The sequence below is a fragment of the Colletotrichum phormii genome (genome assembly GCF_030913505.1).
Source record: "Colletotrichum phormii strain CBS 102054 chromosome Unknown BDP81scaffold_3, whole genome shotgun sequence".
Lineage (NCBI taxonomy): Eukaryota > Fungi > Ascomycota > Sordariomycetes > Glomerellales > Glomerellaceae > Colletotrichum > Colletotrichum phormii.
Window position 1 is genome coordinate 1,218,305 of NW_026851445.1, and position 13,253 is coordinate 1,231,557.

General features: G+C 57.1%; 3 protein-coding genes across 3 annotated transcripts; 1 reads left to right on the top strand and 2 right to left on the bottom strand.

Moving 5' to 3' along the window:
- Positions 1-168: 168 nt before the first annotated feature.
- Positions 169-3,230, bottom strand: BDP81DRAFT_390435 (Spc97/Spc98 family protein; the record flags this gene model as incomplete). The annotated part of the gene is made up of 3 exons (XM_060587400.1): positions 169-615; positions 701-2,664; positions 2,729-3,230. The coding sequence occupies 3 exons, from the start codon at positions 3,228-3,230 to the stop codon at positions 169-171; spliced, it is 2,913 nt and encodes a 970-aa protein (XP_060449754.1).
- An 816-nt stretch (positions 3,231-4,046) lies between these two features.
- On the top strand, positions 4,047-4,971 carry BDP81DRAFT_390436 (proteasome A-type and B-type; the record flags this gene model as incomplete). Its single annotated transcript, XM_060587401.1, has 3 exons — positions 4,047-4,071; positions 4,200-4,738; positions 4,798-4,971. 3 exons carry the CDS (start codon positions 4,047-4,049, stop codon positions 4,969-4,971), a joined length of 738 nt encoding a protein of 245 aa, XP_060449755.1.
- Positions 4,972-5,403: 432 nt separating this feature from the next.
- On the bottom strand, positions 5,404-8,898 carry BDP81DRAFT_390437 (C6 finger domain-containing protein; the record flags this gene model as incomplete). Its single annotated transcript, XM_060587402.1, has 6 exons — positions 5,404-5,748; positions 5,865-6,807; positions 6,862-6,924; positions 6,991-7,597; positions 7,656-8,630; positions 8,748-8,898. The coding sequence occupies 6 exons, from the start codon at positions 8,896-8,898 to the stop codon at positions 5,404-5,406; spliced, it is 3,084 nt and encodes a 1,027-aa protein (XP_060449756.1).
- Between the last annotated feature and the right edge of the window lie 4,355 nt (positions 8,899-13,253).

Here is a 13,253-nt window from a genome sequence, read left to right on the forward strand (position 1 = left end):
TCGCACACACACCCCTTCAAGCTTTATGTAGGTAAATGCAGCTACTTGACACTCCATTGAATGCCGACCAAAACGCCCGCGAAGCCATGCGCCATGCCATGATTCTCTCTTTTTTTTTTTTGAAACATAAAGACGTCTTTTTAGGGGGGGAGGGGTATACGTCGTGATTTACGCAACACTATCGTCCTCGTTCCTCAACCCCGCATACTCAGTCCCCTGATTCGCCGTGCTCAACCTCGCGCAAAGACTCAACAAAACAACCGTCTCCGTCGCGGCGTAGTGGTTCAGCGCGTCGAGCAGGATCTGGAGGTGCCTGCTGAAATTGCCCTCCCACTTCTTCATTATCTCAAAGAGGTTACTCACGCGGGCCTCTTGCTCGGCGGCACTCACACCGCCGCCTGCCGATGAAGTTGAATCGTTGTGTGAGGTGCCCGCCGCTGGGCCTGACGAGGGCTTTTGCGTTCGAACGGCCTGGAAAGCGCGCCATTGGTCTGCCGTCATGTTGGGCGGGCGCGTGGCGCCGGATAGGTCCGGGTCGGCTTTTTCCAGCTCGCGGGAGAGCCAGTTGGAGTAGGTGGCAAAGACTGTGCAGGTTTGCATGAGTTTGGAGTGGATCTGTCCGAGGTTTGTAAGTAAGCTTGAAGACTGATTCACGCACGCGCGAGATTAAAGGGCTGCCAGTAAGAGAGAGAGAGCATACCCTGAGAAGCTTGCTGTTGGTGAGCATGCACTCCTTCAAGCACGTATCCAAGAAATCCACATGATCCTGCATCAACTCGTCCACGGTCCGCGTCGGCGTCGTGCCCCCCGGCGCCGCGGCCTCTTGGCCTTCCTCGCCAACTTTCAACCGGGACATGAACTTTGCCCAGTTGGGCTCAATGACCTCGGCCGTGCAAAAGTATAGCAGCTGCTGCACAAAGACGAGCATGCGCGCGCGCAGCGTCCACACGCGGCGCTTCCAGATCTCAAGGCCGCGCGAGGAGCTCTTGTGCGACCACGTCAGCCCCGAGGTCTGCGAGTACCACGTCGTCGAGAGCTGGGACTCGAGATAGCGCAGCGACAAGAGGTACCGGAATAGCGCCTGGTACCGCCACACGGTCTTGCGGCTGATGACAAGGGAGACGGGGAAGGGGACGGTGTAGTCCAACTGGAGGGACGTGAAGCCGATGGCGTTCTTGTCGTTCTCAATAGGCTGCTGGTTCGCGAGCGGCTGCAGCGTCTCGCCTTGCTCGATACCCGTGATGTTGACGACACGCTGCAGTGATTTGACGAGCGTGATCTCGTTCATCTCCACCTTGACGTCCTCCTTGAAAGGATCCAGCGAGACGACGCTGCCCGGCTGGCGCAGCACCAGGTCGAGCAGGGACTGCAGCTTGCCGGTGTTAACGGACTTGACAGGCTTCCGCAGCTCGGACGTGCCGAGCTCGAGGAAGTAGGAAAAGTAGTCGGACGGGTCCAGGAAGAAGTAGTGCTTCAGCGACCGCAGCCTCATGGGCAGCGAGTGCGTCGTGAGCAGCAGCTGCATGAGGGACTCGTTGGCGTGCGCGTACGCATTGTTGACGTTCTCCAGGAAGCGGCTGTCGTCAAACGACGTGGGGACGTCCTGGACGACCTTGCTCACGTCCACGCCGCCGCATTCCCTGACGACATTGAGGTACTTGCCCGCTAATAAGACCTTGTCCTTGACACCTTCTAATTGAGGGGGGATATCGTGCTCCCGGATCGTGTACCGTCGCTCCCAGTATTCGTCCGTGTAGTCCTGCTCCAGCCGTTCTCTCCGAATGCTCTTTTGCTCCTTGACCAGGAACTCGGCATGCGCGTCGTTGATACTGCCGTGGTGCAGCCACTCGTTGAGCATCACCATGTACGGCCTACTGGCGTCGCGCAGTAGCGACGTTAGCAACGCGCGTGCAGCCGGGTCTCCGGACATGGACTCGAGCCTCTTTGTAATGAGACCCAGCACGACGCCGCCTTTGCAAATCTTCTTCCCCGAGCCCGGGGCGAGGTCGCCACCCTCCCGCAGCGACTCGAGGATATTCTCAAAGTCGTCCGCGCTGTCGCTTTCTTCTTCGTCATCGTCGTCTAGGAGCGCATTCCTCTTGAGCAAGTCATGTGCTAGGGAGTATAGATGTGACATCATCTTGCTCGTCGGTAATGTGTGAATGTTCAAAACGTGGAGGGTAAAAGTCTCGTTGGTTAGGAACTGTGTCTCCAGCTGCGCAATCATGATGAGGTAGTCGTGTAAGAACTTCCTGATGGAGGCGCAAAGAGCGTGATTGACGGCGCCAAACTCGTCCCTACTCTGCACGTCGACGAACATCTCAAGGGCCGAGTAGTACGTCGCCATCTTCAGCATCGACAGCGTGAGGTCCTGCAGACTAGGGTCCAGGCCCGGCAGTATCCTGAACGTGGGCCCCGACAGCCGGTCCCTCTCCTCGTGCGGGTTGTACGTCTTTGCAAAGCGGATGTATTGTCCCTCGTAGCCCATGAAGACGAAGAGGAGATCCTCCAGCATCACTGCCTCTTGCGCCTCGAGAGACAACTCGTTCAGCGGTTTCGGTTGTTGAGGCTGCGGCGCCTGTGCTGCCAACGGCGGTATTGATATTCGACATGCCAGGGGAGCCGATGTGTGAGGTAGTAGCGTCGCCTCTGGGTTCCAGGGTGCTGCAATGCCGTTCAGTCAGACGTCGGACACTCTCTAACATCAACGGAACCACGCAGAACTCACCTTGCGGGGTGTCAACCTTGGCTTCCTTGGGCTTCGTCTCAGCCGTCCGCGACTTGGCCTCGCCGCTCTTCCCCTTGTCGCCTCCGCCTCTCACGGGGCTCCTCGTCCGCTGTGTCATGGTCTCGCGCTCCGTCACATACGTCCTCTCCGTCCGCCTCTCCTCCACACGTCTGTCGTCGTGCATCCTGCTCGTAGCCCTGGGGTTTCCCGACGCAGATCTCTTGTGCGCATTGCCCCCAGGTGAAGCCTCCCTCTCCCCTCTCTCGCGCTGCTGGTGGTGGTCTCGCTCTCGTTCCCTCTCTCGTTGTCGCGCATCGCTCCTCTCACTGCGCTCGCTCTTGAAGCTCGTCTGCCCGCTACCGGTGCCGGTGCCGGTGCCGCTCGCCGCTGCGCCTGCTGCGTTCATGCGCGCCGTTCGTGAGGGTCGGTCCTGGTCGACGCCGGCGGCTGAGCCGTTTGCGCGCCGCTCATGGGTTGAGACCCTGGTGGTGCCGGACGACATGTCACCGACTGCATCTGAATTGCGGAAGACTGGTGGTTGTTCCCTTGAAAAGGCTTCGACTCGGCCGCGGTAGAATGAGAGGGGAATTGGTGGTATTTCGGAGGAAAGTCGTTGCTTGGTTGTGTGTTGTGTGATCTTTGTCTCTCTGCCCCTCTAGCACGGAGTCGCAGTCTTACACTCCGCGTGTGGGTTAGGCTAGCTCACTGCGTAGGTACGGTACCTTAGGGTAGCTACTCAGGTACTCTAACGCGGTAAAGGGCCATTAATCTCAAGCGCGTCTAGTCGGAAAATCCTCGCATGTTGTTGACCCCGGTCCCGGATGTGGTGTACATCCCCTGGAATATTCCGGGTTTAGCGTTCGGGGTGACGGCAGGTGTTGGAGAGGGACCCGGGAGTGACCAAGATGACCAATCATAGAGCTTCCACTCAGAGAACAGGGGGGGGGCAGTAGGTAGGCGTGCCTGGGGCCCGGTCGCTGTCGGCTCCAATTGCTGCTGGGCCACACCCCCATGCCCCCCAAAGGGAACCTGGCACACTGGAAGCTTACCCAGGTGGTAAGGTGCGGCTGCGTATTCGTAGGCTAGGTGCTTGCCTAACCACGCCTGCCATCTCAGCCTTCCACCGTCACCGTTTGTTACCTGGACCTTCCTCCAAGCTCCCCCTCCATTCATCCACACCTCAATCCAAACCACCCAGCATCCACGCAATCACCGAACCACGACAACCTCAACCCGACGACGGCCCAAGCCATTGAACCTCCCGGTCCGAATACCCCTCATTTCCCTCTAGGAACTACACACACACAACACCGCCAAGATGTTTATGGCAAGATCTGAATACGGTAAGGCACCCAAACCACCCATATCACCCAAACCAAGCAACCCAGCTTCTCCCCCCTCCCCCTGTCGAACCTCCCCCCTCGCAGGAAAGCTCTCTTGTCTAACAAATAAACCCCTTCCAACCCAATAGACCGAGGAATCAACACCTTCTCCCCAGAAGGCCGCCTCTTCCAAGTCGAATACTCCCTCGAGGCAATCAAGCTCGGCTCCACGGCCATCGGCGTCGCCACCGCAGAGGGCGTCGTCCTCGGCGTCGAGAAGCGCGTTACCTCGACCCTGCTCGAGACGTCCTCCGTCGAGAAAATCGTCGAGATTGACCGCCACATTGGCTGCGCAATGTCCGGCCTCCAGGCCGACGCCCGCTCCATGGTCGAGCACGCCCGCGTCGAGTCCCAGTCCCACTCCTTCAACTACAACGAGCCCCTCCGCGTCGAGTCGTGCACCCAGGCCATCTGCGACCTCGCCCTCCGCTTCGGCGAGGGCGCCGAGGGCGAGGAGACCATCATGTCCCGCCCCTTTGGCGTCGCCCTCCTCATCGCCGGCTACGACGAGGACGGCCCCCAGCTCTTCCACGCCGAGCCCAGCGGTACCTTTTACCGCTACGACGCCAAGGCCATCGGTTCCGGCTCCGAGGGTGCGCAGGCTGAGTTGCAGAACGAATACCACAAGGTGAGTCCTTCTCTCCCGCCTGGAGCGCCAAAGTGACACAGTGCTAACATACTCCATAGTCCCTGTCAATTACGGATGCCGAGACATTGGTGCTCAAGACGCTCAAGCAGGTCATGGAGGAGAAGCTCGACTCGAAAAACGTCCAGCTCGCAAGCGTAACGAAGGAGAAGGGCTTCAGAATATACACAGACGAGGAGATGGCCGCTGTGGTGGAGAGGCTTCCTGCGAACTAAGGGGGAAACCCCGTGGTGTTTGAAAGATGATCTAGGGTGTAATTTGTCTTGGTCTCAGCAACTCGAGGAAAGAGAAAGAATAAACTCAAGCAGGGGTGGGCGAGGGAGAGAGAGCGCGAAAAAAAGAGAGAAAGCAAGAGACCCAGAAATCACCCGATTACGAAACTTTGGAACCTGATGTCTAGACGAATTTCCCCCTCGAGAAGTGTATCATTATTGTACTCAATGTGATGATGGCTTCGTTCTCTGAATCTCATCCATGGTGGTGACGCTGTGAATGGGCATATTGTATTTACAAAACGTACGACTATGACCTCTCTCCAAGACGTTGTCTAAGGTGCGCCTCCAACCGCTGTCGCGCGTACGCTCACGCTCACAAAACTCGCTATCCAAGGTCCTTAAGGTAGTTCACCGCCGGGAGTCGGCCTCCTCTCATCCCTCATCCTTGATCACCAGCCTCTCCATCTCCTCTTCCACGCTAATCAGACCGAGAGCATAAAACGCCCTCTCCGACTTGGCGACGACGAGCACCGTGTCGTCGCTATCGAGCTGCTCGATGCGTGCGCCGATCCGCCGCGGGTTCGACCACACGGACGGCGGCACCACCGTCTGCAGGCTCGGGTCACGCGCGTACGGCGGTCCCCGGCCCATGGCCGCCGCTTTCTTCCACCCGGACTCGCAGCCCTCGGCGATCTGCCGTGCCGACTGCCAGCCCGTGAGGCGGGCGATGTCGTGCATGCGCCTGACGATCCAGTGGCGCTGGGCGTCGCTTTGGTACTGCGGTGAGTGTTAGCAGGCGTGGTAACTACGACAAGTGGAAGGAAACTCGGGGAATGTCGCTTTGCGTGGGAAAGTAGGGAGAGCAAGGTGGCAAGAAAGGGGTGTCTTCTCACCTGGATAGCGCTGACGAACAGACAGAAAGAACTCTCAATCAGCGCTGCGCCGACGAGGGTGCTAATCTCGAGCACATTGCTGCAATCGTCCGTCAACCCGGCCGCGATCCGCCCAATCTCCATGGCGAACTTGGCCGTGTGCTGCGCCTGGATCCCCGCGGCGATCATAGCGGCGGGCGGCATCTTGGGATGCGCGCGGTAGAGGTGGATGAGGCCCATGTAGTAGTTCATCCAGATGCCCGCCACCGAAAAGGTGCGGTACTGTAGCGTGGGACCAAAGGGCGACTCTCTGCGGTCGGCGTACTCGGCGCCCAGGGGTTGGAATTCGGGGCCGAAGCGGGATCGGAGCATCTCAAAGGCCTCGCGGAGGGAGGTCCATTCGCGCATGGCTGCGTCGGCGGCTGCGTCCGAGTCGAGATCGTCTTGGGCGTCGGGCGGCGGTGGGGAATCGTCCCGCGGGGGGCTGAAGCCCATTGGTAGGGTCACTTTTCCGAGGTTGGGAAGCATGCCCGGGAACATGGGCGGCGAGCCACCGGGACCGCCGGGGCCCATTCCCGGCGGCGGCCCCATTCCTGGCGGCAGCCCTCCCATCATGTTTGGCGGCGGCATGCCCATCGAGTGGCCGCCGGGAGGTCCACCCGGCATTCCTCCCATCATCCCACCGGGCGGCCCGCCTCCGTGCATGCCCGGTGCCATTCCCGGCGGCGGCCCCATCCCTGGCGGCGGCCAACCCTGACCGCCTCTCGGTGGCCCACCCGCACCTGGTGGTCCTCCTTGCGGTGTTCCTTGTGGTGGACCTCCGGGACGTCCACCGGGAGGTCCGCCAGGGGGTCCCCCTGGAGGCCCGAAGCCCTTGAACGATTTCCTTTTCCTCGGGAGATCCTTTGATGCGAAGCTGCACAGGCGCCCGAGCAACAGCATGAGGTGGTCGTACGTTCCGTATCTACTGTTTGTCAGCCAAGTCGTGCCTTACACACTGCGATATGGGTGGACTCACATGGCCTCAAGTCGGCCCATAGGCGCTCGTGGCGGACATTGCGTCCAGTGCTGGTAATCCATGCTGTTTATGCGTGTAAGCCAACCAACCATTTCGACTACATTAGTGGCCAATTCTTATGAAGCTTACAAAGGTTTCCCTCCGCCCAACATGCTCTGGTACACATCCATCTTGCAGTACCACCAGTACAAATCTCTCAGATGTTCGTAGTGCTCGATATCGCGATCCGTGTAGTAGTGTGGAGACGGCTCGTCGTCCTCGTACGAGACGTGCTGGTTGGTGATCTTGCTGAGGAAGCCGAGATCGAGATCGTCGAGATCGTGGCTCATCATATGTGTGTTGTCGTGGCCCATGTAGAACGGGTCCATTGGCTGATTCTGGCTCTCCTGGAACAGCGCCCTCCTCACCCGTTTCAGCGGCAGAATGTTCTTTGTCATTTGCCTAAAGGGTATCTCCCTAATCAAGAGCCTGGATCCAAAGAGATGGTTGCACCACTTTGTGTGATCCGAGTTCCAGACCTCAAAGTACCCGAGCAAGAGGGAGGCGGCCAGTGTTGCTGGCGAAGTTCTCCTCTTAGGACTCCGTAGATTCTTTGCGATCCTGCGGATGGCGAGGTGATAATGCTTCATGGCCGCCGTCGGCGGTATTTGTTGCAGCTTGGCGATTTGTAACGCGCCCAATGCAAGCATGGCCTGCAGGAGGGCAGGATGTGTAAACGATATAATGGGAAACGTGTCTGATCAAGAGTTAGTCAAAGGTGGAATAGCCAGAACCGCAGAATCCCATCATCTCACAGGTCCAGATGTTGTGTCCTGCTTTAGGCACAGAGGCATTGTTTGTCAACTTTGAGTGGTCGAAAGGATGCCGCTCGTATAGCGACATGCTTGGCCCTGTGACGTTGATGAAGTGCCAAAACAAAGCAGCAGTTCGCTCATCGTTGAGTGGCGAATTGTTGGGCGTGGGTATGTACGATGTGAGAATCGTTTCGTCAGCAAAAGCCGAGAAGGACCTCATCTTAGTTCCGAATCCATCCCAAGGTCCATCGTTCCGGCTCTGCACCAGTTGGCCGTACGCGCTCTCTTCGCCCATGAGATCTTCGAATGCGTCCTCGGAGTCGGGCATGGAGGCGTCGTCGTCCGGGCATGGGTACTGGAAGTCTGCATCCTCCAGAGGATGATCCATCTGAGGAGCGGCATTGGCACTGGGATACACATCCATCTCTTCCACCCGCGCCTGAGCTCTCGCCGGCTGATGTCTCCATGGTTCTGTCGGACTGTGGACAAACGCGCCACTATCTGTGTTGGGGCTGACCAAGTTGCTCTGCTGACCACCAAATTGCGCCTGAAATTGACTGGCTGGTGAGATGATGGAAGAGCTTGAGTGCATGTGTTGCTCGCCATACGGGAACTGATTGAAGTCGAAAGCACCAGGAGGAGGGGCCTGGTTTTGGTGTTGACCGGGGAAGCCTTGACCATACGGAAACATCGGTTGGCCCTGGAAATCTAGATGCTGCGGCGGCTTAGGCGCAATCGGTGCCAAAGGAGGACCGTTGATGGACTTGGGCGGCGGGTTGGGCAGTTGGTCGAATGACTGATTTGGCGCCTCGGGAGGATAGATGATAGGACCGTAGCTGCCATTGAGATTGAACCCGGCGATGGGTTCTTTGAAAATGACACGCTGATTGTACCCCTCGCAGTGCCTCTTTGACTTGATGCAGTTGTTACAGATGGGCCGGCCCTCATCGCATTTTATGCGACGTTTGCGACATGCTTTGGAGTCAAGTCAGACTTCGAGACCTAATGTCAACGTGAGGAAGGGGAGGCAGGAGGAAAGGAGGTGGGAGGAGGTCAAGGGTCAAAGTTGGGGGTTCAACACATGGAACATACTGAGACAGCCGGTTTTCGTCCTTTTCCGCACGTTAGCCTTTTCTTTCTTGCGGTTCGCGTCTTCATTCTCATTGTCGTCGTTATTGTTGTTGTTCTCCGAGGTCTTGGACGGTGGCTTGTCGTCCTCGATGACCACGTCGGCGGAATCCATCCTAGTAGATGCTAGTGCGCTGCGAGTAAGATCGGGAGTTGCGACGCGGCTCTTAATCCATGAGTATGTTGACGAAGACAGGCTGCATTGTCTAGTAGTAGTTTGTATTTCTGCGGCGCGGTGATATAGCGAATGTCTCGTTCCCGCAGATGGGAGGGCTCTTCTCTGAAATTCGTGTAGTCCTAGGTAGGTATCGTGAAGCTAACAAGAATGGTTACGAGACAAGCCAAGTTCCGAGGCTTGACCCGCTGTCGAGTATGTGAAAGACTACAGTACTCTCTTCTTAGCCACCAAGCGTCTGGGTGTGTTGTTGAAAAGTCTAGCGGCAGCGCAACGAGACACTGTGGATAATTCCCGTTTCTTGTGCGCGGCACTCGGATCGAAGGAGAGAATCAAAAGGACGCAGGTATGGGGCATCAAGGATGTAGATGAGTTTTAAGCAGCCATAGATGGTGGAAGGAAGTGAAACAGGCCGGTGCTACTTTGTCTTCGGCGAATGGGTTGTCATGGGTTAGACAAGATGCATGGACTCGTGGGGTAGGACGGGGATGAAGGAAGGGTAGGGATGTCTGCAGCAGTTGGGAGAGAGAGAGAGAGAGCGGAGGAAGTGTTTGTCTCTTGCTCACGACACGACACGACATGACACGAGGAACGAGGATTAGGTATCCATAGAAAGAGAGAGAGTGGGAGACAGAGAGAGAGAGAGGCACTTGCCCACCCTAGACAAGGAAGGATAGACTAGGAAACCAGTAGAGGTCCCAAGGCAATGTATTGTGCCTTGAGTTAGGGTATCTGATTCGAGGCTAGAGCAGGCCAGCGTGGGGAGAACAGATGGGCCACAAACAACGGGGGAGCCGCCAAGCAGCAAGTACCTTCTCTCTGGACTAAGAGGAGATCGGGGTGACCGGGGTTGATAAAAGGACGACGAGGATGGAAGCCGGCACCTATGAAGTAGTCACGGTTTAGTAGTGTACCTTATTGTCGTGACTGGTGAGTACCCAGGTGCATCGAGAGTGAGAGACAGAGACAGAGAGAGAGAGAGAGAGAGAGAGAGAGAGAGAGAGAGAGAGAGGGAGAGAGAGAGAGAGAGAGAGAGAGAGGAGGAGGAGAAGGAGAGAGCGAGGCAGCTCAGGAGACACACGATAGAGACAAGACGTACTCCGAACACTCTCTTATCTTGTTCCCCATTCTCGCCTTAGCGGTCAGCGGTCTAGTTCTGTGCCTCTCTCTCCCTCTCTCTCTCTCTCTTCACACACTCTCTCTTACTCTCATTCTCACTCTCACTCTCACGCTGACTCTGTGCCTCTCTCTGGTAGGCGCGGGGACAGGGGGTCATGGAAGCCGCCAATGTCTCTCCTGCTGCTATTGTGACGAGAGAGAGAAACATAAAAAAACGCACCAACAGTTTGTATGGGATCGCTCCCGGGACTTGGATGTATTATTCGAGGGGATGGGATGGGATGGGGGGGAAGCACAAGAGAAGAAAGGCGCAGCTAGTGAGCCAGCCACAGCAATGAAGGGGACGGGGGTACCCTTGAGTTATTCGTGGATCATGTTGGTGGTGCGGCAAGATGACGGGAAGGGAGGAAACATTACGGTGGCTTGCGGACGCCGCACAGCATTGCAACACAGCGCAGCACACCCACATTGGATCTTCCCGCTGGCTGGGCTTGCTTGCTTGCTACTTGGTTCCTTTGGTTCTTTTGGTTCAAGGTCGGGTTCCATCTGGGTACTGGATATCCCCTGTTGCTGGTGCTAAGACACTGGCACCAACTCGATAAATAACCTGCAAGGTAAACACCTCAGCACAGACAGAACATCTGTACCTCGTACGGGATACCTTGTCCTCGGGCAGAGCAACCTGCCGCGGGACAAGATTGCTTGCTTCTTTCGCAATTCCATTCTCCCCGCGGCGCCAGAAGGGAATCAAACTGCCACATCGGGGGGGCGCAGGGCGGTAGGTAGTAGTTAAGATGGTGTAGCTTCGAAGCTCCGTCATGATTCTGGCCAAGGTTCCGCGCTAGGATGATGCGCTGCTGCACTGCTGCTGGGCCGCCTAGACTTAGACCGTTTAGGCCTTAGGGTCCCCTCGGTTACTACTGGAAGAGGGGCCGACGGCGGCGGGCGGCGACGGCCAGGTACTTTGTGCGGACACCTCTGGTCTCTACCCTCTTCCAGCCTTCCAGGGCCCAGGGGTCTGTCGTGTCCCGGATGACAGCCCATCGGTGGATATAGCGCGCGGCACTAATTAAGGTAAGGCCAGCTAACGTGCCTTCGTCGCTCAGGCAGTCGGCCTACATATACGGTTGTAGTCTGTCGGTAGTGTAGGTGCCGGTAGACCAAGACTCTACGGAGTACGGATACCAAGTACCAACATCCCTGGCCTAAGAAGGTTCTGACTGATCTCTGCCGGTTGGGCTCAGTCGAGGTAAGTGGGTGTGCTGAGGCTGAAAGAATGAGAAAAGTAGAGGAAACTCGGGGGAGCCAAGACCTGCGCGGGATTCCGGGAAGGCATTCGAGGCACCCACGGCACCGAGCCTCCTCGCGCCTCGCGTGGCTTTTCTTCTTCCCCTTGGTGACAACCCATCCGGATATTCCGATGAGCTAATCTGTACAGATGTAATTGCGCACGGAGATTGGGAACCGTAAGAGCTTGGATAGGGGAGCCGCCAAGCTGAAAAAATCCAACGGCCTCATCCAACAAACTTTGTCCTCGCATTCCCGGGTGTCAGGCCAAGGTCGACAGGGCGTGCCCAGGGCAGTCCGTAGGACCGTAGGTACGGATTTTGTGGACAGTGGACGACGGCACGAACCATTAGGCTGCGTGACCAGGTATCAACGTGACATGCCGTCCGAATGAGACAGCCCGCCTGAGTCGCAGACTCGCAGTCTCTCGCAGACGACATGGGGGCAAGAGATGTAGATGCCGAATCTGATTTTCGTCCGAGGTTTGAGTGGTCTGGACTCACTTCCCGACAGGGTTGCCCAGCCTGCCAGCCTTCTTCTGCCCCTCACAAATCCTCTGCCCTAAGGTAAGCAATGACCAAGCGGTGATCTGGTGGGGAGAAAAAACGGTCGACAGCATGCGGAATTCGTTGAGGCCTTGCGCGAAGTCTCTGGCTCGGGATCGGTCTTCCTGAGCGCCCGTCATCGTTGAGATTCACGAACCGTCCGTCCGTAGTTCTGATGTTGGCCCTCAGCCAGGTCTGGAGGTGGTCATTGTTGAAGTGGCATCTTGATAGGTTCTCGGCCACCGCCGACGGCAACGCGCCGGTGGCGTCTCTGTCCAGGCGGGATAGATCCACTTGCTTTGAGCCGAATTACCATGTGCCGAGCGGGAAACTAAGGGGTTTTCCCCCCTTGGCTTTTCTGCGAGGTCGGGGTTTGTATAGAAGCCGTCTCGTTCTTGTTACTTGCAAATGGAGGGGCATGACCTGATAATCCATATCGTCGTGCACAAGCGTTGAGAACAACGGCACGCGTGGCAGAAGGATGGGCCAAGTGTTCGGGCGTATGTCATGTTCCCTGCCCAACTATCCGCACTTATCATCCAAGCATCGTCAGGGTCCATATCTGCTTGCTGCGAGCATTTCGCCGGGACGCACTGGACGGGAGAACAAGGCGTCGGAAATAATGTGTTGCTGAAGGATTCCGGCAACATTCCCCCGTCCGAGGGTGCTTTCCAATACATCCAAGATCCAAGTCGGGGGCCAATCGTCGCGTTTCCGACCTGCTGGATGGTGTGACCGATCACTGGTCGCAGCATCGTTGACTGGCATACGGTGCAACACAAACGTCGCGCATTGTTGAACGAAAGGAGGCGTGCTGATCACCGCGAGCCACCTTCGCCCATGCTCTCCTGAACGAACAGGTCACATCCAGCTCCCTATATCGTCGATGGCCTTGTACACTCCCGGTGCCCCTCGATACGCGCAGGAACACACCGCACCTTGGCAGATTTCCCCAGACGTTTGTTTACTCTATCTGATCTCAGTCGAAGCCCGCAACAACGGTTGCTGCAGGTCAGATATGCAACTTGCCTTCTCGCAGCCGCAAAGTCCGGCTCAAGGTCTGCATAGCACCAACCGGAAGGGCAACAGCTTTCGGTCCTCCTGAAGTACGTCCCTGGGTGCTTTTGATAGTTTGATTCGCGAGTTGTCTGTGGACTTGGGGTCGGTACTTCGCTGGACGCTCCTCGCTTCAACAATCAGAACAGACATTCAGTCTTGCGCCTCGGCGGTCAACTTGGGACTTGTGTCGCAACCAACTTTTCAGGAAGCTGACTGTAGCATTCGAAGGTCTCTCTGGAAGCTCGTTATTCGCATTAAAGTCTTTCAGACATCTCCAGCTGGGCT